Here is a 27,713-nt window from a genome sequence, read left to right as displayed (position 1 = left end):
ATTGGTCGATGCAACAACAATAACAATCTTTCATAAATTTTACCGTTTTAAAAAATGCCTTGGAACAAGAGCTGTCAACAAAAGGTGGTGATCTGTGTTCCAACATTAAATTAATAAGATACGATGAACGCTCGCTTTATCCCAATTAGGAATGTGACTGGTATGACATGCCAAGGGTTATACATGTCTTTAATATTGTTTTAATATCAAGCCAATTACACGTACAAATGTGTGCATTACCTATTGCACAGCAGTGGCTAATATAGATTGCCTGCAATAATTTAGGGTGATTTAATTGTTTGCGAATACACATGCACCAGGTGTAGCAGAGCAGCAAAGCAAATGAGAACATTTGCTCACTTAATAAGACCATATATGAGATTACTGGCTTTTTATTCACCAGCACAATTAATTACATTTTCCCTCTTAAGCCGTGCAACGCAACATTAATAATGACAAACAAATCTGGGCCCTTAACCTATGCATCACAAGCAACAGGGTTAAAAAAAATGCTTCCAATACAAAGAAGAAGAATGTCACGGCTTGAAAAATGTGGTTGTTTTTTTTTCTCCCCTGCGAAAATGTCATAAGCAAAATAAAACAAAACAATGAAAAAAAATAAGAGATTTAACAAAAATCCAGCAGAGGACAGTGAGATGGAATTTAATTTAGCGAGAGCCTTGTGTAAACGGCCACCCTTGGGGGTGGAAATCCAGCATTTCTTTGTGTATTTGTTCAAGCCTAAGAGAAATAAGGCATGTCTGCTTGGATTCTTTCCAGAGATGAGATAACAGCTGAGCTGAATCGAGATATTGTGTTTATTACCACGTAACTATTTGCCACGTATAACCACAGCTTGAAGATTTAAAAAAAATATAGGATGTGTTTTATGTGTCATTAAATCCATGCCACATTAAATACATTTTAATCCATGAGCCTTAATTGCTTTGTGGAAAATTACTTGTCGTGGGTATTTTTATATATTTTCATCACTCGGCACTAAATATGTTTTATGAACATGACAATATTTTACGTCTTGACTTCAGCTAGTCTTCACTTACTTGACTTCAACATAAACAAAGTGAGTAAAAAAAACAATAATGAACTTAATATTTAAGAACATTAAACCAATTCGTAGGAATAGGTTAAAACTGTCAGAAGCTTGAGAACTACTAGCTTTCTTGTAACAATCAAACAAAACATTTTAGTGTCGCAATCTGTCATTGTTTAATTAATCACAAGATCTGTAGCAGCTCCAACATCTGTTCAGCTTTAAAGTGGGATAGGCACGCCTACTTGCACACAATCGTGTTAGATCGGCAAACAGAAGGCACAACAATTCAAGGCTTTATCTCGATATTTCTCTTTTTTCTGACGTTCTCCTGAAAACGCAAGGCTAAGTTCGAAAACTGCCTTCAAATTCATAGCCAAAATGTTTCATCATCGACCTGTGAGATTATGTATTCACCGAGCACACGTCGGGAACATTTAATGTGTCCCGCGTTGTACCTGGCGGGTGAAATATTGAACAGAGCACAAACAAACTTTCCACTGGAAATGAGTTCGGTTCCTTGTCAAAGTCAATGTCCACATCCCCCCCCCTCCCCTCCAAAAAAAAAAACTAAAGGGCGCCCAGAACTGCACTGCGACACTTTCAAATTAGGGTGCTTTCCACACAGATCATAATAATAATAATTGAGATTACGATGGCTTTCGTGAAAAGGTCGGAGTACACATCGTCCCCATTCATATTCTCCCCTTTTCCCAGCTAACCGTATCTTTTATTTAAATGCAATCTTTGAAACTAAATGAAATGTAAATTTAGAAAGCCGACCTTTGTAAAAATGATGTTGCGGGCACAAAGAGTGGAGTGTGTGCAGTGTTGAACGCTTGGCGCGAGTGAACTTGCGGGTGTCGAAAATTCTGATGCAAACAAAACGTAAGAGGCTCGGACTCGATTGCCCATTAGATTGTGGGGAATGAAGAGCGATCGATTGACATCACATGACCAAACAAACACTCGCATGGCAGCAGTTGCTGATGCTTCCGCTCAAGCAATTAGGTATCCCAGGTATTCCACAATGCCGTGCACCAGGCGATGTTCTTAATGTCCATCCTCTGGTGACTTTTAATCTATCACCTGTCACACAATGCACTGTTGTCCGTTAATGTAATTTAAGGAAATATATTTCGTCACGTATTTGTATTATTTGTTGAAGGGATGGTATTCGAACAGTCTTGATATACAAGGAACATGTGCGTTGATTAAAAACATTATTTGTCTAAAAGGGAAACATTTATCACTGCTGAAATAGCTTACAATGTGTAAATGGGAGTATATTGGGTGTAATTTTGCACTAAAAAAATGGAGTTCATCTTGTATCGTTATCCCATTTAAAATAGGATAACATAAAACAAGCGCTGAACTAGCAGGCAAATGTGGTGCATCAGCTAACGGGTTTAAGATAGGTGTGAGTTCAGAACATTTCGAACAATTTATTTCACAGTAAGTAGATTGCATAATTAAGCTTTAAAAAACAGCGTACATTAAACGTGTATTAAAAAAATAACCACGGTATTTTGTGCCTTTCAATACCCTTCCAAAGATTCCTCTATGCTAGTTCTCACGTGCAAAGTTTGAGATTCATATATATATAGCAATAATTAAGGTTGTAAAATTAAAGGTGTGAAATAAATGAGAAATTAAGCAGATTGGAACATTTACTCCAATTCAGCCCACTGGTAGTGTAGCTCCCAAAGCATTTAATATTATATTAAATGAAGCCAATGGAATGTTTAACACATTCCTGCGGAGGGAGCTGGTAGGAACGTTGGGTTGCTCGGTCAATGGCCAGGGTCAACGGCGGCGTGGTGTATTCCGCAAATATTCCCGGCTGTGAGGGCGAGCACAAGCCGGCGTGAGTAGGTTAAACGTTGAGTTTTATAAGGGCACCACGGGGTGACCAGCCCCTCCCCTCCCAGCCGCACCCCTCCCACCCCCCAACCAGCCCCACCCTCCCCACCGAGCCCCTCCCAACCCAGTCCCTCCCCACCCTCCCCACCCAGCCCCACCCTCCCCACCCAGCCCATCCCCACCCTCCCCTCCCAACCCGGCCCCTGCCCACCCTCCCCTCTCCACCCAGCCTCACCCCCCCCATTTTTGGATGCACGACGGACGGACACAATAATCCCCACGTGGGCTGGTGTAACCTGGCGGTTCCTACCGGTAATTTGCCTACATATACCGACTGCAAATGTCCAATCCTGCTTCTAAACTACAGATGGCTACATTGGTGAATTTACTTTTTAACTTATTACAAATGGCGACTCTCCAAAATCTGAGGATGCATTTGCGCACACTGTAGCCATTAAGTGTTTTTTGTTTTTGTTGTTGTTGTAAAAATAGCCTCAGGTTTCGTGCCCAACTTCTGTTCACATCCCTGCGCCAGTGGTGGAAATTCGACATTCCATGGCAGGGCAGGGTCAGGGCGATGTACACGACACCTGCTTTTGCCTTTCCACAAAGCGGTACTCATTTCATCAGCCTCACGACGGATGAAGGGCTGATTCCACACTCTTACCTCTTGCAAAGCAATTCTAAACACTTTCTTTTTATAAAAAAAAAAACTCATCAGACAGAAAAGTGAGTGCCGGCTGGAAACAAATAAGATCAATGATACACACAAACATGTTGTTCATAATCCATACTCATTGGTTCTTTCGGTAAAGTCACGTAGTTACAAATAAAATAAAACAAATCACGATGTTTCGATCGCAACACAAGCGGTCGTCATCAGGCGAATGATAGAAAGCAACAATGGTCACCATTGAATCAAGTTCTCCCATTATGCCTTGCATTCTACCTTTTGTGCCTTACAGCTGGATGCACAGAAACTTCATTTATGATTTTCTAGGATAGGGGTACTGTCGAACTTTGTTGTGGATAACAGCGGGAAATGTTGGTCAAATAACCATTCATATTTTATTACAATGCAGCAAAGCCCAATGTGTTGCTGTACAGATCATCATATACAATACTCGGCTCATCTATATATGTATCTCCTTACCTACTATGCTAGTGACTAAAGCTGTCATCCAGCAGAATGATAGAGGAGTTAGTTTGTGCCGTGCGTAGGTATGTTTACCGTTGGATCCAGAAACAAAGCAACTTTTCGCGTTGTTTTGCTTTTGACCGAATTTTATTTCAATCGTGCTGTAAGTGTCACGGTAGGAGATGGAGTGTCCATTCGAAGCTCTCACAGAGAAGTGCATCACTCCATCAAAGGGAAAACGACCCATGGGAGGCGATATTACAGGACTTCTTCCAGAGAGTAGATGTGTAAGGTTTGGCTCGATGCTTCTGGTGGAGTGACCCCGAGAAGGGCTTTTCTGAGCATTTAAGTAACTACTCTGCCGGGTTTATGAAATTTGTTCGCATTTGGAAAAAACTTGACAGGTGACCACGTGACGGTTGTTATCTCCCACCCAGAACTACTTCTGATATCCCTGCAGTTGACCTCTTATCCATACTCGGGACATTGCACTTTGGCAAGACGCGACAGAGATGTTAGTTGCATGTCAAACCGACATTTTTAATTGTCGCACTGAAATTGTATCGGATTAACCTGCAAACTCAAATGGACCTTTTTTTTTACCAGTCATCGCTAACTGTGCCTGAGGATCGTCCACTTATCTAACTTGAGAACCCAGTTTGATTCTGGGTTGTTTGAATCCTGGATTCGACCTCGAGGTCTCAGCAGCACAAGGGCTCTCTTTGTCTCCGAACCCCACCTGAGCCACTCAACCAGGCCCCTTTTTTAATGCATTCATGAAGCAGTAAATTATGAAACGCGGAGAAACGGCAGTGCATTATAAATGGCCAGTGCAGTGTTTGACAGAGGACTCACGGCACAGATGACTGATTACTGTGCGAGTCTTGGTGAGAGGGGAGGGGGGCTCACAGAGGGTCTCGCCCAGTGCCGCTTACACACGTGTGACATGTGCCCTGTGCATGCACCCCCCCCCCCCCCCCCAATATTACCGCGTCTTTCTGTGTCTATCCAATGATGAGCTGCTTGCCACCATCCAGTGGGCAAGCACATCGTTATAAAGGGGGCCCGCTGGGTCATGGACCCACTAATGAAACATTTTCTAGACAAAAACACCCTTACCAATACTTACCTGCTCATTATAATGATTATAAATTGGATGCACCACCCTCCCCCCACTGGCTTCTGTACCCCACCAATGGATTTACCCACCGACCGCCACTGGTCTCCCTCGAAGTGAATTTATTTATTTACAACATTTTCCAAGTAAGGCCCACTATACAGCTCTTTTGCAGAAGCGACCTGGCCACATGTTTCTAAATGTGGAGGGAAAACCGGACGACCCGGAGAAAAATCAACACGACAACGGGGAGAGAGACACGCAAACTCCAAATATACAACAGCAGGTGTCAGGGTCGGAATTGAACCCACAACCTCCTGTATACCAGGCGAGGTAGTTAACATCTCCATAAAACATGTTTTTTTCGGTAAGATTGCGTAAATGTGTGTTGTTCAACCCGCCACCACCCAACACATATATATTTAACGACTCATTTATATATTTACGCGATCTAACCCAAAAAAAAACCTCTATTATGGATGATATTGGTCTCGAAAGCCAACGTGTCAAACTAGTTAACATCTCGCCACGTGGCGCTCTGCGTGCATGCTAAACAGGCGAGAGAAGCGATCTAATTGTTTGCTGTAGCAGCTACCGCAATCTCTCTCCTCCGGGGAATGTCTCGCTCACCTCGCAGGTCGTGTACAAGAACAATGACGTCCGCCTGGAGCTGTCGCGCCTCGCCCAGGCGAACGACCCCAAGATGAAGGTCCACGGCAACGTGGTGTTCCGCTGCGAGGAAGTGGCCACGCTCGACCCCATCTCCTTCGAGACCCCCGAGTCGCACGTGTCCCTGCCGCGCTGGAACGCCAAGAAGATCGGCTCCATGGCCTTCGACTTCCGCTCCACCGAGCCCAATGGGCTGCTGCTTTACACGCACGGGCGGCCCAAGGGAGCCACGGGGGTTCCCCTATCGGCGCGCGAAAGGTCAGGGAAACATCTCGCGCGAGCAAAGGTCACCGAGAGAGAGAGCGCCGCTTCCATGATGATAACGATGGTCTTCTTGGTTCTTTCGGTAAAGTCACGTAGAAGGGAAATAATAAAATAATAAAAATTAAACATAATAAAATGATTCTCACGACGTTTCGGCCAGACAGCGTCAGACGCTGTCTCCCCGACAGACCTGGTCTTCACCTGAGGACGGCTGCTTGCGTTGTGGCCGAAACGTCATGAGAATTATTTTATTATGTTTTATTTTTATTATTTTAGTATTTCCCTTCTACGTGACTTTACCGAAAGAACCAATAAGATGAATCCCTGAAGTCACGAAAGCTTTAAATCGAAAGAAAACGATGGTGTTTGTGAGTCTTCCTTGGGAGGCGCTGCGCACTTACCTGCGCAGCGCATGGTCAGGTCATTGCTGAGCGATGCCCTCCCCGTGCCGCGTGGTTCACGGGAGTTACTTTCGCCATACTTCACCACGCTGGTCAGCGTAGGTTGATGAAGGCAGGGGAGCACGTGCAGGGAGTATAGAAGTACAGCACAGTAATGGATTCGGCACCGCCTTCTGCTGCCTGCAACATAGCCGTGCAGTCTATAGAGCCTGTTGCGTGTGGCACAGTCAGTAGAAATGGGCAGCCCCTAATTCTTTATTTTTTGTAATAAAAGAGCAATTTGTGTTGGTTTACAAACAGGGGTTGGCCACCAAAATAACAAGAAGAGCCATTTTTTTCTATTCGATTAAAAAAAACCCTCAAATGTTCAAGAGCCGCAATGCTTGTGAATAGGAGGCGATCCTGAATAAACAACGACTTGAAGCAGTTTTTAAAGAGCGACATGCAGGTCCGGAGCCGCAGATTGCCGAATCCTGGATTACAAGGGCCCTATTTGCTATTAGTTTCAAGAGTACATGTGTATATATATACTGGTAGGAACCTCCTGGTTACACCAGCCCAAAGGGAATTATTGTGTCCGTCGTGCAGGGAGGGGCTGGGTAGGGAGGGGGGGGCTGGGTGGGGAGGGGAGGGTGGGCAGGGGCTGGGTGGGGAGGGAGGGGAGGGTGGGGAGGGGCTGGGTGGGGTGGGTCGGGCTGGGTGGGGGGTGGGAGGGGTGGGGCTGGGTGGGGAGGGGCTGGTCACCCCGTGGTGCCCTTAAAAAACTCAACGCCTGGTACAGACCTGCCTAGGCGTAAAATAAAATGTTGCATTTTACAGGTATTTCAAGACTAAACGTGTTGCCATCGATCTGTAGCGCCTCGTATATTCGTGTCGAATGTGCAATGCACGTATGGCGGTCGCCTATTCAAGCTCATCTCTGCTTAGCTTCCGAGATCTGACGAGATTGGACGCATTCCGAGTGAATTGGTTACAGGCAATCTATACTTAGTTATTGTTATATCACTGCTGGAAAAGCAGATGCAGTATGATTGTCCACTGGGAAGACAAAATACTCTCAATTTAATGAGGTGACAAGTCTAAAAAGTATATATATATACGGACACACGTGGTTTTGCTTCTCTGTAGATATTAGCGACAAGCCGCTTCATCCTTTTCTTCTCCTGCTTGACACACAATAGTGAATAACACATCTCAGCGGTGTTGAAATCGCACCGATATTTATATATCACAAACTTCACTGCCACCTCTTCAACAGCGAACCCCTTCGCAATTCTCCAACACCACCAGCCTTTTTTCTATTTCCAGATCCCAACGACCCCTCCCTTAGGGGGAGGGGGTGCATCACTCATTCTACAACCACCCCATCCTCCTCCCGCCCTCCAACGATGATCAACATCCAAACATTCACCCTCTGAACCCTCAGCCCTCCTCACCGATTTCCCCCCTTTTTGCCTCTCTGTGGCCCCGCGCAGCATGAACAGCCCTCGCAAGGTGGACTTCTTTGCCATGGAGCTCTTGGAGGGTCACCTGCACCTGCTGCTTGACATGGGATCGGGCACCATCAAGCTGCGAGCGTCGCCGCGCAAGGTCAACGATGGCGACTGGCACCACGTCGACTTCCAGAGGGATGGGCGATCAGGTCGGGCACTCTTTCAAGTACACATACACCCAGAGCCGGCCCTAGACCTTCGGGGGCCCTAAGCAAAATTTGGTTGGAGGCCCCTTTGATGTATGATTTTTTTCACCCACTAGCTAGCAGTGACTCTAGGGGGCCCTCTGCTGGCCACGGGGCCCTTTGCAATTGCAAGGGTCGCTTAGTGGCTGGGCCGGCTCTGCATACACCCGTCTGTCCGTCCGTCCGATGATTTACTACCTGAAATCCACAGCAAGAAAATTGTCTTGGTTTTGCATCTCTGTAGATATTAGCGACAAGCCGCTTCATCCTTTTCTTCTCTTGCTTGACACACAATAGTGAATAACACATCTCAGCGGTGTTGAAATCGCACCGATATTTATATAATATCACAAACTTCACTGCCAACTCTTCAACAGTGAAACCCTTCGCAAGTCTCCAACACCACCAATTTTTTTCTTGCTGTGGATTTCACACCTGATGATGATTGCTTGTGTTGCAGTCGAAACGTCGTGAGAATTTTTTATTGTTTATATTTTTATTATTTCCCTTCTACGTGACTTTACCGAAAGAACCAAGAATATGAATCCCTGCAGTCACGAAAGCTTTAAATCAAAATCTACCTGCTTGGTGTTCGCATTCTTTGGCTCCAGTGGGCGCAGGGTGATGCCTGTTGTCAGGTGTTCCACGGTGGTGAACTCGAGAACAAAGATTATAATAGACATTTACGTAGAACTGAATATAACTTGACTGCGTGGCGGATCGGTGGTGCCATGGTTAGCATTCTCCACTTTGAATCTGCTCACCTGACGAGTTCCATTCCACTTACATCAGTGGCAAGAGACATCGGAGGCAGTTCTGGGCCATCCCAATGACCAACTTGCACTGACCGGCGTGGTGAAGTATGGTCCAACAATCCCCGTGACCCACACAGTCATGTAAATAACGACATAATTTATCATTAAAATCACCTATAATGTTCATCCTAAATTATTTCCGAGCGATGTTTAGCTAAATTCATTTTCAGTAATGTGTAGAGTTAATGACCCACTTGCTGTACTGCAACCTCCCAGGCACCTAATAGTCCAGGAGGATTGGGGCCATTTATTTATTTTCCCAACATTATAGAGCTTAATTTTAATACCGATCTATGAATAGCACCACGAAAATGAAAGAAAAAACACATGCGTCATCAACACAAAACCATCGGTTTCATAACGGGGACGGGTTTGGCGCTCTAGAAAGGCCAGAGACCATTAGAACTGCACAGGCAGTGACACCCAGGTGTTCAAAATTGGCTATGATGGGTATGGTGCGGGTTGGAAGGAGCCGGCTGAAGCCCCTCATCTGTGTTCAGTCTTCTTTCTATTCCGCATTGCCCTTTGATAACCGTCTTAGTTTCCCTTTGTGTGGTTCCAGCCTCACAAATTTGAACAATTACCGCCATTTGAAAGCACATCAATTCACGGGAAGAAAAGAGATAGAGGAGTGATCACTCAACACGCGGACATCAAGTGGCACGGTTAGGTGTTCTATTCACGCGTGACAACTCCGTGGTGGGTTGGGACTTTGGAAAGAGAGAGAAAGAAAGCGCGCAGCCGCAGCCGCAACAAAGTCAGCAAAGCCATTATTGTGCGCAGATTATTTATGGATTATGAGGTCACTGCTATTAATCAGAACCGGTGACCACGCTGGAATACAACACTGGGGTATGATACCAGCGTGCTCAGTGTAAGCATGAAGGTAAAGACAATGATAGCAATGAGCCACATGAGTGCATGCTGAATTAAGTGCTCTTTTAAAACGATTTAATTTCCAACAATATCATTTTGCACGTGCAAAAACGTACACATTGGTGTTTTCAATTAGATGAAGATAAAGTTAAGATTTTTTTTTTTTTACTTAGGAATAATCTTCGCTTTCATGAGGGCTTTTTATCAGGAAAAGAAAAAGAACAAAAAATCAATGTTTGGATTGTATAAAGTGCTTTCCAAAGCTTTAAGTGGTGCTTAAATAATAAATTGTGAGAGAGAATATATAAAAGGAAGGTTGGGAAGTATAGGATTTGTTTAAATCAAAGACCTGTGGATCACTGCGGTAGAATGGAAGTTGTTCTATATTGGCACTCTCTGCCACATTATTCACTCAGCAGTCGGATATTTCCTTGGCAGATTTGGAGTTTGAACTCATTACACAGTTGCGGAATTAAAAATAGGAAATAGCGCTGTTATGTATGTATGTATTTGAACTTCTTTCACACCTTACGTAGCAACACGTGCACAATGAGGTAACATGTTTTGGGGAAACATTTTATGTAAATTAAATGAAGACTGCACATGCAGTCAAACAACAATTTAGTCACTGCTGACATTAATGCACTCCGGTAATCTACGTTTAATATTTGAAAATTGCCCTAGCATTTTCTGTCCAGTGTTTCTATACAAATAAATGAATACAACTACAACCATACCTCAGTATCTGAATGCATGTATAAGCATTGTGCGGGGCGATAATGAACTTCAGATAAGAGCGAGAATAAACGTCGACCGTTTTTCCACCTACGAATGCATTTTTGTAGAAAATTATAGCGAAGAAAGAAAGAAAGAAGTGGGCACAAAACAACCAATGTAAAAATATCAGCTCTGCACAGCAGCGGCAATAGAGACATAATTTAGCGTTGAACTATGAGATCTGTCCTCAGGGAGTTTGTGTAGAGAAAGACCTACCGGTGAAATATGGCCGAGTAAGTTTCAGTCGATAAGAGAACCAGACGGTGATGGTTGGAGTCAAAAACCACCAACCTTAAAGACAACGAGCAGCAGGATTTTCACCTGCAGATGAGGCTTGCACTGTGTGCATGTGAGCAGTCTTATGTTACGCATCATGGTTATTAAATCCTTTATATTAAGTTCACTTGCTTGCTTGCTTGCGCGCTTACGACCGTGCAAATCTTTCGTTCGTTTTTTAACCCACTTCCCGTGATCCAATCAAGCTGACATTTTGCACACAGACTCGTTGTGTGTGACAATTTATTTTCGTGAAAAATGTTTAAATTTTTTTACACTTTTTAGGAATTTTTTTTTTATATTTGATTACCAATTGCTTAATGGTGGCACGCAATCATCTGACCCATAGGTGGCAGCCATCTCAAGCCAGAGGACGAGAGGACTCTAGCTGCCACGCATATAAAGGATTTATAGTGAAAAACTTTGTTTTTACGGGTTATTTTTTTTTACTTTTTGGCCATTTATGTGTAAAATACATGGATAAGTGACCTTGTTTGTTAGTGCACCCACTTCCTTTTCCATTGCTGCTCATGTTTCATCACCTAACATCGCAACCCATGTAATATATTTCCAATCCTCTGGTTGGTCTTATCTTCCGTGAACACAAAAGCATATATTAAACTCCAAATTGCAACGTACATATATATATTCCCACTGAATTGGGGACACTCTCTAGGCAATGCATCCATTTCACGAATTGGAACCCAAGTGCGTTATTCTGCACAGTGGAGCATTACTCACTCCCGGAGCAAACAACAGAATACAAAACAAAACGAACACAATTCTGTCAAACACACGAACAGGATCACCGTGCCCCAGCTGGTTTAGGAGGCTAAAGCGTCACAAGGCTTCATCACAATAGAGAAGGGATAGCAAAGTCAACCGTGGTGCCGTGCAATCTTATCCCCCTACCGAGGCGTTTGCCAGGACGTCTGGAAGTGCTTGTTGCACCGAGAGCAATTTTTGGATCTTAGCACTGGTCCCAAAACATTGCTGCCCGCGACTGGCTGCGTCGTGAGGCTTATGCTCTTCACGGTGTCATTTGGCGAGACTCTGTTTTGCAGTGCGACCCCGCGACGTTGCATTGCACGTGTCAATGTCATGCCGTCGTGCTACAAGCTGTAACGTGGATGCGGGGTGGTTTTACATATGCGTGCATATAAATCCACATTAAAACGTGTACGCCATGCTGAATATGTTGGCATTATGTGGCGCCCGGTGATTTGCATCGTTCCTTCTGCACCGTGCAATGTTCTAATTAAAATACATGCTGCCATGCCCGGCAATTGATCATCACACACCAGTGCTCAAGGGTACAGTCATTTATGAGCAACGTGATTGGTTAGAAACAACACAATCCTTCTTGTTGGAGGAGGGGAAAAAAACACCCATTTTCGCAGAAGCTGTATGTAGCGGGTTTATAAGAAAGGCCGATGTTGCTCTTGTCTGAATACGTAATATTTCTTAACCGTGAGCATTATAGCCGTGGAGTCAAAACCAAACAGCCTCCTTTGGTTAGGAAAATGTATTGCCGTTGCATATTTGAAATATATATGTAAAACTAAACAAAAAAACAGCTGAACATCGAATTCTCTCAGAAATATATAATCTCTTTAATGAAGATTTGGACACGGTATCAAACCTACACAGACTTTCTTTCTCCGGATATATTTTTTAAAACATCTCTTGTTGCTTTTTCCCTTCCCCTATTTCCTGGAAAGCCACGAAGTGTTACACTCGTTCGTTTATGAAACAGACTAAAGAAGAAAAAATAAACATTTCACTGGCAACAAAATTGTGAGGATTTCTGAAAATTAATTCCTGCATCGTAATAAAAGTGACAAAAAGCGTGGCACCGTAGAATGCAGAGCCGGCTTCTGCGCTGCCCCACACAGCATCCCACAAAAGAGATCAGCTAGCTGCATGAATATTGCGGAACGTTCGCGCCGCAGAGACAAATTAGGTTTCGGGGGGGAAATTTTCGCCATCACGAAGAGGATGTTATAATGTGTCAGCTGGGGTAGCGGATACAGTTACCCAAACAAGAAATGAAAATAACACAAACACGTATTGAAGGAGCTGGAGAGTTGACGTTCGTGACAATACCGATACATTTTTAAAAATAACGTGTCATTATTTTGCAAGGGTGAAGGTTGATCATTAATTTACTAAATACCACTGAAAAGTAATTCCTCAAAAATAAAATTACAAATTCTTTCCTCGTTCTGCACCACAAGAGCCATCTAATTTTCAGGCAATATCACGAAAAAATAAACCTAAATTCCACGCTAGTCGAGCCCGATTTGGAACCCCTGACATCCTCTCTAAATTAATGCGGCCTCACCACCGTAAATTAAACCCAAAAACATTTTTTCACATCACACTGTGTAACTTTCAGGGCCAAATTCCAGTAAACAACTCAAATAAATCTGGTGGTAAATTGCAAAGCGGACAGTGATGCATTATGCAGACAATGCTGGCACTGTGGTTTTAATAATGATTACATCCTGAGGGCATCACACTTTCTTTATTTTACTACTCCCAGTCGGTGAATATTTTATGCCTATTTATATCAGGTTTCCTTTTTTCGCTGGCTGCCATTATCTATAAGTGTGCATCAAGTTTGTGACAATTACCCGATCAACTTTGGTGACAGATTTTGGGATTGATGGAAGAAGATGCATCAATACAGCAGCCTTTTAAGCTTCCCGTCGCCAAATGCACACATCCCAAATTACCGGATTACTTGAAGGGAAACCGCACAATAAGTGTGCCCAAGATTTCAATTTGAGTTCATTTTACAGTATCAGCTTACAGTGCCTGGGACGTTTATTTAGACAGATCGCTCACGACATACCATTAGGGAGTAATGTTGCCGGAGCATAATAATGCTTGCTGCCAGTATTGTTTAGCATTTGCTCCATTAGCAGAGGATATAAAAGTAAACAGATACTCACTGAATATGCAATTTCGCGTTGCTGCCGTTATTTGGTACAGCTCCGAGTGCATAGAATTAGCAGGAGCAGGATTGGTTTGAAGGCAAGCAGCCTTGGTTCGGAGGCCAAGACTCCGTCGAATTGAAACACAGTCTTGACCTTGGTGTATGCCCTCTGGTGGGCAAGGCCTCATAAAAGCGTGGTGTCTCTTGGACAACATGTGTCATTGTCAGACATGCCATTGTAAGCCTTCCCATCCATTAGCTTGTGATTTTACGAACCGGAATGGTTTGTACCAGTGATGTAGCCAAATTGCCGTCTGCAAGCAAAAAGTGATAGATATTGCAGTGCCTAAAAGAGCATTCTTCAAATTAGTGATGCACTCACTGCCCTTTTCAGCGTTCCCACAGCTATGGAACACTGCGTGATTGAAATGCCAGCAAATGCAACTTAAGCTGGTTAAGTCCGTTGTTGAAGGTAGTCAGTTCCTTTATTTAATTTAGCATATGTACATCTCTGTGATTTATAATTAAAAATTTGGGTTGGAAAAATTCATCCCGGCTGCCTCCGCCTCCCCACACCCCCCCTCCCCATCCCTTCCCTTTGATTCTATAAATTGTTATGATTCATGGTCGGGATTCAATTCAAGGATCAATAATTATGGTGAATATCGTGATCATTATCGGATGCAGGGGTCTTGTGAACCCATGACAGCAAAAGATGGATGTAAGTACACCCATTATATAGTTTTGATATAAGCAACACATGCTTACATTGCACTGGTGGGGGTAAGCCGAGGGGCAACTTCTAATACAAATAGACAAAATTTCAATTTAAAGCTTTCGTGACAGCAGGGATTCATATTCGTGGTTCTTTCGGTAAAGTCACATGAAAGGGAAATAATAAAATAATACGGATAAAACAATACAATACAGTTATCACGACGTTTCGATTGCAACACAAGCAATCATCATCAGATGTGAAAACCACAGCAACAAAATTTTGAGAAAAATAAAACTTTGAAAAAAAAACAAATCTTGCTGTGGTTTTCACATCTGATGATTGCTTATGTTGCAATCGAAACGTCGTGAGAATTGTATTGTTTAATTTTTATTATTTTATTATATCCCCTCTACATGACTTTACCGAAAAAACCAAGAATACAAATAGACTACTTTGTAAATAAGCACAGCTTGTGTCGCTCCAAACCGGTGTGCTTACATCCAGCTTTTGCTCTACAAATAACAAACACCAACTGAAATAAAAACAGATTCTTACGCACGCAATTAAATGCGTTTATCGTGAGCTTTAATCAACGAGCCTATGCATCGTAAACTATATCACTGGTAGAATACATTTACGTACGTTTGCAAATCGTGATGTTCGAGGCATTTAACGTCACAATTTACCGCAGACTTCGCTGAATTCCCGCCATAGAGTCTCCCAAGAAATGGTCTTAAATCAGACTCCGAATATTCCTCATCATCTTGCTAACTCGCCTTCTCATTCCATTGTGCCCTTTTAATGCGCTTGCATGTTTTTTTTTCCCTCTCTTCCTCCGGCTATTAGGAAATGCTGATGCAGTAACTTGAAATACGAGCCGTAATTGCCTGACCTGTAACGTATACATGGAGAAGGAGGTGGGGCAGCACAGTCACCTCAAACAATGGGGCTTGTTCCCCCTGTAATCCATAGGTGGCCAGAAAGGTAAGGAGGGTAACACGCTCCTGTTTTGTCGCGCTGAATGAGGGCACCCCGGGAACAGGGAATACAGTGAGATGAGAGGAATTAGCGGCCGTTTTTAGTTACAGCGGTCGTCTGCTTCCTGTCGTTATTCTCAATCGTGTGTGTGTGTGGGGTGGTTGCCTCAACCCTCTTTCCCTGCTGGGACCACCTCCACACATCGACTCCATAGTCCTTCACATCCCGGTTCACAACTTATAACCCACCGTCTTTCTAGGCCTGCCTCTCAATCACCATCTGAGTCAGGGGTCGGGAACCTTTTTGACTGGGAGAGCCATAAAAGCCAAATATTTCTAAATATATTTCATTGAGAGCCATATAGTATTTTTAACGTATAATAAATTAAATATGTCTTACTTTTAATGTGACTTCTGGTCACGGGACCCGTGACCCGAGAAATTGTATCTTCAAAACTAATTTCTGTTTACTTTAAAGTGACACAGTATTATTAAGCAATATCACAAGTATTTTAAAATCAGTTCCAAACTGATTTTATTTTTATTTTTTTATTATTATTTTTTTCAACTCAAAATTGTCTGGGAGCCATATGCCGTCACCGGAAGAGCCATATATGGCTCGCGAGCCATAGGTTCCCGACCGCTGATCTGAGTGCTCCCATTGGCAACCGTCCTTCCGACGTGGATTTCCTCGCTTCTCACGATACGTCCTCGCAAACTGGAGCTGACTTCGTTTTCAGTTTCTCTGACATGGGTGCCACTCTTGCCAAATGAAAGCAGAGATAGGACTCCCCAATGGCGAGATGTTAACCACCTCGCTTGGTATGCAGAAGGTCGTGGGTTCGATGCCGACCCTGACGCCTGTATATTTGGAGTTTGCATGTCTCTCTCTCTCCATGGTCGTGTGGATTTTTCTCAGGGTCCTCCGGTTTTTCGCTCCACATTTAGAATCAACGTGCGTTGAGAGTATTTAGCTGCTATACATTTCCACGTGAAAAACCACTTTGTTGAGCTTTCATTTGTGGTCAGGTCGCTTCAGAAAAAATAGCTATAAAGCTCAGTCGGCCTTACCTGGTGAAAGAAAAAAGGAGTTTAGTTTAAAAAAATGATAGTTGAGATTGGGAAATATAAAATATAGATGCACGAACACACTTCAGAGAGAACAGCCGTGGGTTGGTGAAGATATATATAATTGCTCCAATTTAATTTTAGATTTCTCTGTCAATTTGGAAGAGGAATACAAATGTACGTGTGCACATTTGTAGGCATGTATCGACCTACCCCCTCACCCCGGCGATTTGATGAATTGTCACGATTCGGGGGTGGCAATTTTATTCCAGAACTTTAGTAAAAAAATTGCATCATTTTTGTCATCTCGAAGGTACAGTTTCCCACTTTTTTCTGACCACATACTACAGTTTTGTTTACCCCGTGAGCATCCATGTAACATCAGCATACGCTTTGCATAATTTATAATTGCTTCTCAAGAGCACGATTCAATGCATGTATCATAAAGTGCAGGAATCACGAGAATCAATTTGGAATGCAAACGTTACGCTCGTTACATTTAGGCTAATGGGGGTGAAAAAAAAGTGTATAAACCAGGCAGAGCAAACAATATACCGTGCAAATTAGACAGCAAAAATAAACGAAACAAAGAAGAATCTATTTTTGGCTTGATTCATGAATCTCAATTATGACAATTCATTGAATCGCTGGTGGGGGAAGAAATAAATCATGATATGCCTAATGTGTATTGGGCGACAGCAAAAGCAGTATACATACATTCATACGCATACATGAAAAATACAAAGACTCCCCGTATAGCCTGAACAGACTGTTGGAGCAAGTGCTGTGAGCAAGCAGCTATCAAGGCCGGCACGGCACACGGCGGGGTGGGTGGCCAACACTCCCAGTGATGATGTTTACACACCACACCAGGAACTCATTTGAGGCTGAGTCGACCTAGGGGATGCCCGTGACCGGTTCAGATAATCGTCACTGGTATTGGCCGTGAGCGAGAATCGAACTCTTAGCGCAGCGCGGTGACCGCTACACCACCGCTCCCCATACGCATACATTCAAACAGACACATTTTCATATGCAAGTGCATACATTTGACATATATTCACAGTGTACATAAATGCATTACATACTGGCATACGTCCACACATACATGGGAAATGACTCCCTCCTCTTCGCCAAACGTGGCCAGCTGGGAGACAAATGTTTCTCATATGCATGGCTACATACTGCCTGGTGTGGCTACAGGGGATGTCAGGTATTTTAATGTTGGGATTTACCATCTCCGACTCCTACTACAGGGTTGGCAAAAGAAACAGGGTTGCGATTTCCGCACCAATTTCCGCAAACATGCTGTTTTCGACCGCATTTTGCGGTAGTTTCTGTGACCCTCTTCCGCACAAATTTCCGCAATTTGCGGTGATTCCTGTGAAGACTTCCGCAAATCGTGACTTCGATTCCCGCCTTTCTCGGTGCCGTACTCGCGCGGTTGGCGCACATATCTTGCGTATGCCCATTTGGCTCTGCTGACTTCTGGAAAAAACGATATGTATATATGAACTATGGATTCCTGCATTCAGACAGCGTTGTTGGTGCGCACGAACTGTGAAAAAATCAATGAGAGCCGCGAGCTCTTGTGCGTCGAAGTACTTGTCGATGCCGTCGATGAAGCACACTTGCCACAAGTACACGACGCCACCGTTGACATGTTTGTCGCCGATAGGAATCCCTACGGTTGCATCTTTCCGGATCGACGCAACCCCCGGCGCTGTGCTCAGGCCCTTTTGCCCAGCCCCATGATGTCTCCTAGCGTCTGCCATTCGGAGCCCTCGCAGTACTCGTAGCGACAAAGGAAAAACAAAAAACCGTAGCATTTTCTTTATTCATATTCTGTCGATATGCAAAACTATTCATCGTCGCTCAGATTGCAGCGCGTTGGGAAATCCACTGGTAATTTTGGCCAAGCGCTCAGATACCCACGCTGTTTTCGATACGCTCAGATACACACGCGTTTCCGCTCAGGTAATATCCTTGTCCAGCGTACGCTCATTTGCCTCTGTCGTAGCTACTTTATACCTCCTGCGAATATATACACTTTACTGCTAACGATTAAAACTTTGGCGCACAGGTCGGTCGGCTGTGAGAGGGCTTTCTCTCTGCAAAACAACATCAAGCCCGAGGAGTGGTTGCTCCTCTCGTGCAAGCAGTTGAACGCGCTTATAGTTTGCGCCCGCGACAAGCCAAAACTCAGCATCTTTCACGCCGAAGACGACATGAAGCGCTGGAAGAATGCGAAGAAGTGAAAGTACATGTGCTCGTAATCACGGCTCCGCATTTGAATAAAGTATGTGGTTCTTGTGCGGAAATGCGGAAATCATATATTCATTCCAATCAGTAACTCAAAGCCCTACGTGATGCTGGGCCTTGCATGTATCCTTTCCAATAGAACGCATTAACGTGTTGTTAAAAGCGCGCGGTCATAGGAGTAGTCTTTCCACCGTTTGCGGTTGACTTTAGCAAAAATGCGGGAAAATTTGAACCCTCCTTCCGCATTTTCCATGCGGAAATCGCAACCCTGAAAAGAAACCCAAAGCCCTTCCCCTCCGCAGACAGCCCCCACCTCTGCCACCTTCCCTGATTGCCGGCGAGAGTGGCCTCCGCCGTGGCAGGGAGGCATTGATTTACTATGCAGTACTTCACTTACACCTCCTAGAGCGGGACTGCCAGCATATTTTATATCCATAATATGTGCCATTGTTTTGATGGGGAGATGAAGATTGTGCGCGGTGCTAATCCCATTCCACGCAGCCTCCGGGCACTGCAAACTCGCCTATAAACTCTCCAAAAGAGCTTCAATCAAACTACAGCCAGCCGCCTTGCCCAACCCCAAGACAAACATGCGCCCCCCACCCCCTCTTCCCAGATCACCATTCCTGAAGTGACTCGATGAAACTGTAAACGAAGAAACTAAGACAGCGTCTAATTGCAGCATGCAAATATCCAAATATCATCAGTAGGCGTGGATGATGCATTGAATTTATGTCCCAAACTTAACACGTTGGAGTTTTATTCATCTATTGTTTTCACTGTTCTTACTTTTGCTTCCCATCAAGCGAGCAATCAGGCAGTTTGAGGACGATTAGCTTCTGATTGCAGGCGTGAAATTTTCGAATGTAAAGTTTTCTCACAGAGTCGCATTTTTTTGTAAACGACTGCCCGTGAAACATTAAACTGTTTAACATAAAAAAAGTTCTAACACTCAACTTGTGTTAAATACATATATATCTTTACTCTCAAGTTCATTGTCGCCGTGCTGAGAATTGCCGGGACGACTTGCGACCGAAAGTGACTTCCCATTCAGTTGACAAGCAATGCCAATCAAAAGCGGTCGCTCGGCACTTCGATATTAAAGTGCCTTGCTAACGCAAAAATGAAATGCGGTAGTGATCGCTCGTCACTGGTAATAAAGAGGCTGTAGATAGGAGCCTGGCAAGCCAACCAAGAAATTAATACAAATTTCTACGCCCCAGAGCACCCGATACTTTCTCTCTGTGTGGAGCCCTCGGGCCCAGCTGTGTGTGCTTATATTATCACCTCTCTCCCTTATTTGTTTTTTTTGCTCCCCCCCCCCCCCCCTCCTGACAGCCGACCTTCCCTGGGGATATTTTTCTTCGTATGTGCCTGGCAGGTGGCGTAAAAGTTAATCACATGCAAGGGTATGGCCTGCGCTCAATGTATTGCAGTCTGCCAAACTAATTTCAGGGCACCGGCAAAAACAAAAAAAAACATATGAAGCATTTAAATAAAATGCCCTCCGTACGCCGTCTAATATGTAATGCATTTTTATTTATTGTCGTAATTATTTTTCATAACAAATCCATTATGGGTTGATATATTGAACTGGATGTGTGGGGAGGGTGAATGTTTTTTTTTATCCAATGCTATATTTATCAGTGTTATGGTTGGTGTCATTGCCTTGTAATAAAGCACCACTGGCAGATAATGAAAAAAAATAGAATCTATTTTTTTTAATGAGCAAGCAAGTTGCCAAATGGCTTTTCTGGAAAGACTTAATCTGATGCTATCCAACGACACCGTTCATATTTACCTGTGCTGAGGTGAGTCACCTGATCTGTCATAATTGCAAAGAATGCTAATAAAATGTCAATTTAACACGTAGGCTTTCACGACCAATATTATTCATAATCAACGTTTTTGGGTTTAGATCGCGTTATTTATAAATGTGTCGGAACCCTCCACCACCTGACACAGCCAATCAGTAAAAAGTGTCACGTTGACAAAAGACAAATAGTTCACTGCTTTAGCCCCACACCGGTGTGTTGAAGCGTGAAACCACAACATTTACAATTTTTGAGTACGACGTTTCGCTGGTAATTGCATCCAGCATCATCGGGCAATTCGCCAGAATGGTGAGGCTCTCCTCTGTCTCCCGTTCTTATATAGGCTAAAGCAGTGAACTATTTGTCTTTTGTCAACGTGACACTTTTTACTGATTTGCCATGTCGGGTGGTGGAGGGTTACGACACATTTATAAATAACGCGATCTAAACCCAAAAACGTTGATTATGAATAAAATATCGCTTGACAATCCAGTGATGCACGCCACTGAATGCATTCATAATCTATACATCAAGAACAATTGTAATTAAAATGTGTGTGTGTGTGTACATATAAAGTTTATCATTGCCATTTACTGAGTGTCTGACCCCAAGTAACCACCTCACTTGCAATGTATACGCATACGAAACTGCCTAGAATTATTAAAATGTCAAACAATGAGGGAAAACCTTGCTATAGCAAACCAGTGCGTCATTATATCTTTCCCCCCTGCATGTTTGTTAAAGTAATGAAATAAATCCGATTACATTCAGGAAAGAGGGTGGGGAGGAGAGGCAAAAAATACGCATGACTTTAGGCTGCGACATTTCGGCACATTTTAACATGGTTCAGAGCATATCAGAGCTGACATTTTCACAGGAATCAAAGGCATGCCATCTGGCACCAGCCAAGTCTGCTAGAGAGAGGGAAAGAGACAGACTTTACGCGTGCGTGTGTGTGTGTATGTATGTGTGAATGTGAGATAGAGAGAGAAACAGGCCGACTCTCCAATCAACAGAGGAAAAATAAAAATCAGAAAGGATAAGCTTACCGAGAGAGGAAACCCATCTTACTTGCAAACCTAAGTGCTAGTGTTCTTACCTTATAGGTTTGTAATTCTTATTGGAAGCATCACGTCTCTGCCAAATGTTCTGAGCCTAAAACTCTCAGACCCTCCCACATACATTAAGCTGTACAAGCAGATTATTGGCTGTCAAAAGGGTTTTTACATGAATCTGTTTCAAATTAGACTAAAAGCATATTCTGCCTTAAGCCTAAAATTAAATACAGTGTGACCGTATCCTTTAAAATCTAAAAAAGGTCAGCTTGCCATGTGACATTGTCCTCTACAATCGTTTGTTAATTCACATCCATAATTTAAGATTTTATACATTAACGGTAACGCTTAAAAACAGCTTCCAAAATGTATTTGAAAGTTGAAAAAACACCCCCATTTGCCATGTTTTAGTTGTAAATAAAAAAAATAAACGCAATACGTTTGCAATGTATCAGTGGATGAAGGACTGCTCAACACCATGAAAATATTTTTTTTTGCATACTTCACCGCACTGATCAGTGCCGGTAGATTTCAGTGGGGATGGGGGCTTGTGTCAGTGGCTCGGCAGGATCAGTTCTGATATCACTTGTCCACTGGTCGCAGCAGCTGCCGCTGCCACTTGAACTTTGGTTTTCCGTTTCAGAGCCGTGGCGGGCTAACCACTGCCCCCCCCCTCCCCTTTTCATCGTACACATGTCTACACGACACCAGCGACGGTGTAGCATGGCTCCATAGTGCACACTCAAGTCGCCTACCGCATTGACCGGCTTTCGCAGCAATCCGTGAATGTGCAGGGAACACCCCGATATATACGGATATAAACAAATGGCCCATTCTAGATTTGAAGCTTGATGCAGTACATTTAGCTGTGACGGTACCACACCTGATGACGGAGACTTGTGTTGCCTCCGAAACGTCGTGATTTATTTTTTTATTTTATTTCCATTATTACTTTTATTAACTTTTTTTTACCTACGTGACTTTACCGAAAAAACCTAAAAAAAATGGCCCATTCACTGCCAAGGGCACAGCAGTCCATGGCTTGTCAAGCTGGCACATCTACCCCGTACCGGATAATGCGAAGCTGCTTTTCACTGACCCAGGCATCCTCCCAGGCCTCACTCGAAGCGCCATCATATAGCGCCGCTCGTTTATGACTGCGGAAATCGACCTACGCCGGGACGAGAGGCATCTCCGGATGAAACTGTTGGGCTCAGTGAAATTGACGGCAAGTGGTGGCACGAGCCGCCCACTTTTATATTGGCTCAGCAGCATTTGGTATAAAGCCAGAGGGATAAAGATTTGGGGACTTCATTTTTATATTTTTTTGATCCAACACGAAGGGCTTTGAATCCACACAAGTCGGCTTGTGTGCAGCTCTCAGTATAATGCTATTAATGCTCCGGATTTGGGGCTCTTTCTGCCTATTTTTTGCCTTAACAATAACTGAACAATACAAACGCAAGCATACGGTGCACATGCACACGTAAGCGCACGGCAGGCATATTCATAGTTCTATTAAAGGCACTTGCTACAAGGTCAAATGATAATGTGTGAGGAGAGGCTTTTCATGTGTACATCTCCACTCCTCACGAGTGAAGCGACGTGAATGGAATGTGTTTTTTACTGGGCGAAAAGGCTCCCCGCCTGGTACTGCATGTCAACAGCGGCAGTGTTCTGGAGACAGACATCTGGTTGTCGTGAGCAGCCACATCTCTACTGTGTGTAACCATGCAGGCATTTATAGGGGCTCGCTGGCAAGACTGGCACTGACAAACTGTCTCCCCCACAAACATAAACGTGGGAATAAAACCCATTTTAATTGGCGGCTATGGAAATCATCATCCTCATCGTCAGGCCATGATCAATCCACTGCTGGATGAAGGCTTTTCTCAAGCCGCTGCCATCTCTAGCATCTGACTTCATCACGTCATCTGCATGGTAGACATCCACTTCAGTAAATCCCCTTATTTAGCTGCCACTCTGATGTTCGTATTGACGAAAGCCATCATCCTATCGAGCGATGTGTTCAGACCAAGATCACAAACTTATCCTAGCCGTCACAACGATGCGTCTAACTTTTGACAGCTCTTGCTAAGTGCGGGGCTATGGCTCTTAGCAAGTACTGTACGTACGTTGAACTTCTTTCGCACCGCATGTAGCCAACCGTGCTAATCGGAGCGGTGGAAACGCCACGTTGCTTTGGTATAATCCAGTATATCTCTATCGGGTGACCACAGACTATCGCGAGAGAAAACGTTCCGAGTTTTTGCATAGACCCTGTGCATGCACGTGTGCCGCATCGCGACCGTGCATTTCACGTGTCTCCTCCCTTACTCCCAGGCCTGGTGAGCGTCGACGGCCGCCGGACCCAATTCACGGCGAGCGGCGAGAGCGAGATCCTGGATCTGGACGGGGAAATGTACCTGGGCGGGTTGCCCGGCTGGCGCCTGGACATGCCGCCTCTCCCGCCGGAGCTGTGGACGGCGTCGCTGGGCCTGGGCTACGTGGGCTGCGTGCGCGACCTCTACCTGGACGGCCAAGCCAAGGACGTGCGGCGCATCGCCGAGAGCCAGCTGGCCACCGGGGTGAAGCCGGCGTGCGTGCGCGAGACAGGGCGCCACTGCGTGTCGCGGCCGTGCGCCAACGCCGGGCTGTGCCGCGAGGGATGGAACCGCTACGTGTGCGACTGCGCCTCCACCGGCTACATCGGCAGCACCTGCGAGAGAGGTGGGAGCGAGCGCGCGCGGTCTTCGGAGCGTGGCGGCGTTGCGCGTTGTCCGTCACCGTTATCGCCATCGCTCAATGCTTCGCGTGCGTGCGGGTGCGTCTCAAGGTGCCCCGCGCTGGGGGACCAGCGGCGGCAGCTGTCCCTGTGCGGCACGTGGTGAACGGCGCCGCGCTAGCCTGCGAGTGGGCATTAGGCTGCCAGCAGAGGGGCTGTGATGTTTGATTTTTTGAGGGGGGCAAGGGGGGGGACTTTCTAATTTAGTCAATTATAAAAGATGTCTCAAAATTGGACCATGACGCCGGTGCACATGGCCCACTCATCTTCGAATCGGCTCTCAGGGTCTTTCAAGTCCACTGAAGAAGATGCTACGTACATCCATGGTTAATGCATCCGCATTATTTACTGGGGCAGCCGCTTCAAACTCCTGTGCTCGTTGGCAAACGTGATCATTTCTCCAGCACGAATCACACACTGCCAGCGATCGCGTGGCTGACACAACGTGTGTCCGTCATAACATTCCGATGTTTTTTTGAATGTGAGATAAGTCACTTGTGCTCAAAATAAGAATGTGAATGTGTGAGTGCACAATGAGCCAGAATCGTGTGTTTACCTTGTTCCGAATCAAATTCGATCAGGTCGGTATTTTCCAACGGCTTTTTACAAATGTATCCAAAGTCACTTTTTTAAAGTTACATCTTTTTTTATTGTTGCATGCCCCACGTTGTTGCCATGTAACACAGTGCGTTTACTTCACAATTTCTCTTTCAATATATACACATAAATACACACACATACGACAAATCCTTCTTTGAGATTATTCGTTTCTCAACATTTATAAATCATCATACGCATTTACACGTTAAAAAATATTTCACTTTGAACCGATTACTTTCAGACAGCTACCCAAAGTGGCAATGTAACACTATGGGTATTACCTAATCCCTAACGCTAAAAAATAAGTAATACTTATCGTTTAGACTGGAGAGAGGTGTTCTTCGCCTACATGGGACATTAAAAGGGTTCTTTCTTGCCTCGTAGGCAACATTCACACCTGTTTTGCACACCAACAACAACAACAAAAATCATCCCCAGCATTAACACGTGTTTTGTTGTTGTAAGATCAAACAAGTGAAACAAAAACGGCGATAATAAACGATAACGTCTGGCAGACATTCAGCAAGCCCCTTGACTTCGTAATATATTTTTATTTAGTTATTTATATTTCCACATATATTAATTTATTTTATAAGAGGCATTTTATAAACGTGAGTTAGTGTTTTCAGTGAGCGGGGGGGCAGGGCGGAGGGGGGGTTAAGCAAGGACAGCATTACTCTCCCTTAAGTGAGCCATCACCGACCCAACTTCCCAACGTGGCCTTTGCAACCTAAAAATATCCCCCCCCCCCCTCACTTTTACCCCCACGACAGTCGAAGATTAATGCATCCAAGGTTAGGAGAAAAATAACATTTTAATGTGCTTTTAAGTGGCGCCAAGATAGGACGAACTCACCCTGCAGGTCCTTGCAAGGGATGGTTGTCACGTGGTAGCGCGGGTGGGATGGAATGGGCTTGCGGGAGGAGTGGGAAAATAGTAGAGTGTGGCGGGAATGGATTACGAAGGAATCTGTGTCCCCAGAGACGGGTAATCGCGGACGGAATGGTACGGTCCGGAGTGCGCTGCTAATTGAGTGTGCATGTTGTAGATTTTGTTAGCGGAATTGTATCTCAGTTTGACCCAAATAACCCACATAATGAGGGTCGCGTATCGAGCCAGGTGAGGGGGGGGAAAAATGAAACCGGGAGAATGTCTGATTGAATTAATTACTATGCCAGAGGCTATTCGTTTGTACTTCTCATCTGTCTGGGTGTTATTTACAGGGATGATTTGTGCTTCAAAAGCACAGTATTTGTCCGTGTTTTTTGATGTACAATTATACGAATATAAGTTGAGCATTGTTACGCAATGAGAAGGAGATCTGCGGGTTTCTCTTTAGATTTTTTTCCATCTTTGATGTATTTTGGCAGTTTAAAGTGCACGCGTGCACGATTGCTCTCGAACGATCTCTGCGAATCTCCACAAGTGCTTGTGTAACCCGTATGGCCCACATACACCATGAAAATTTGGCATTATCCATGGCCCGCTATTACCCCATTATGATGAATTGCATATGTAATCAGTCATGCCCATTGCACGAACGGTTTTTATTTTAAATTGCAGCCACAAGCCTCCGTGCACAGAGTTGAACTTGGCTGAACCACGACGCTCCACCGTGTTGGGAGCTGAAATTCACGCAGCTTCACAACCACCCGAGAGCCATCGCTTGCCCCCCGGTGGGAAAAAATAAAGTTTTGGAGAGGGCCTTGCCGCGACGCCTGTCACGCCTCACTCACGGCGATTCGATGAATTCGTCACGTTGAGGCAACGTCCCAAACACGTTGAAGGTTAATTGATTCGTGAAAAAATCTTGAGCTGCCTGGTCAGAATTTGATCAATACGTTGGCGCGTATTGATACGAACTTTACAAAACGTGACGATATTTGTTGGGCGGTGAACGATGAATGACGAGAACTTTTGCACGAAAGCTAACCAACGTGACATTATACAAAGGCGAATATGGATTGTGACAATTTGTTATCGCAATTCGATTCAACATGGAATTATTTTTGTCTCGTTTTATTGCACCGTTTAGTTCAGTTTCTTATCTCCGTCTCGATTGCTTGTACGATTTTGTTCAATCTCGTTGGCCTAAATGTAAAGTCAGCATGCCATTTTGAGGCTTTGCACCGAATGTAAATGTACGTATGTTGATCTTATTTAGCACCGTACATAGCCAACCGACTAATCTAAGGACAACAAACTAAACACAAAAAGCATTTCTAAATAAATTAGTTCTGAATCAAGATTTAAAAGCGCATAGCTCCAGTGGCTTCCTAATATTAGAAGAACGAGCGTTCGGAAGGAACACATGACCCTGGCGTGTATGATATTGCCACAGGTATCACGAGCAGAAGAATTGATTTTTAGCGATTTCATCGATTCTTTGTCGTTGCATACCTACTTATCACGCAGCCAAACCATGTACGAGGCACTCAAGAGGCATATCACTCACTCGGGGGCAATAACACCTCCACCAGCCGGCCGTCGCCATGAACGGAACATTTCACATCTATTTATCTTGTAAAAGACAGGGCACCAATTAATGTATTTTGTTGGGGCAGTCGG

The 27,713-nt window shown here is 44.3% G+C and overlaps 1 protein-coding gene across 1 annotated transcript in view; it reads left to right on the top strand.

The window, feature by feature from the left end:
• LOC133342373 (neurexin-1-like) overlaps nt 1-27,713 on the top strand; it is a 392,466-nt gene that overhangs the window by 197,185 nt on the left and 167,568 nt on the right. Inside the window, 3 exon segments of the mRNA XM_061551493.1 lie at nt 5,807-6,096; nt 7,979-8,145; nt 24,104-24,490. Coding sequence (XP_061407477.1) covers nt 5,807-6,096; nt 7,979-8,145; nt 24,104-24,490 — 844 coding nt within the window.

The sequence above is a fragment of the Lethenteron reissneri genome, chromosome 14 (genome assembly GCF_015708825.2).
Source record: "Lethenteron reissneri isolate LAM-NWPU_2019-01 chromosome 14, ASM1570882v1, whole genome shotgun sequence".
In the NCBI taxonomy this organism is placed as follows: Eukaryota; Metazoa; Chordata; class Hyperoartia; order Petromyzontiformes; family Petromyzontidae; genus Lethenteron; species Lethenteron reissneri.
Note: the sequence above shows the minus strand (reverse complement) of the source record. Positions and strands in the feature narration are given on the sequence as shown.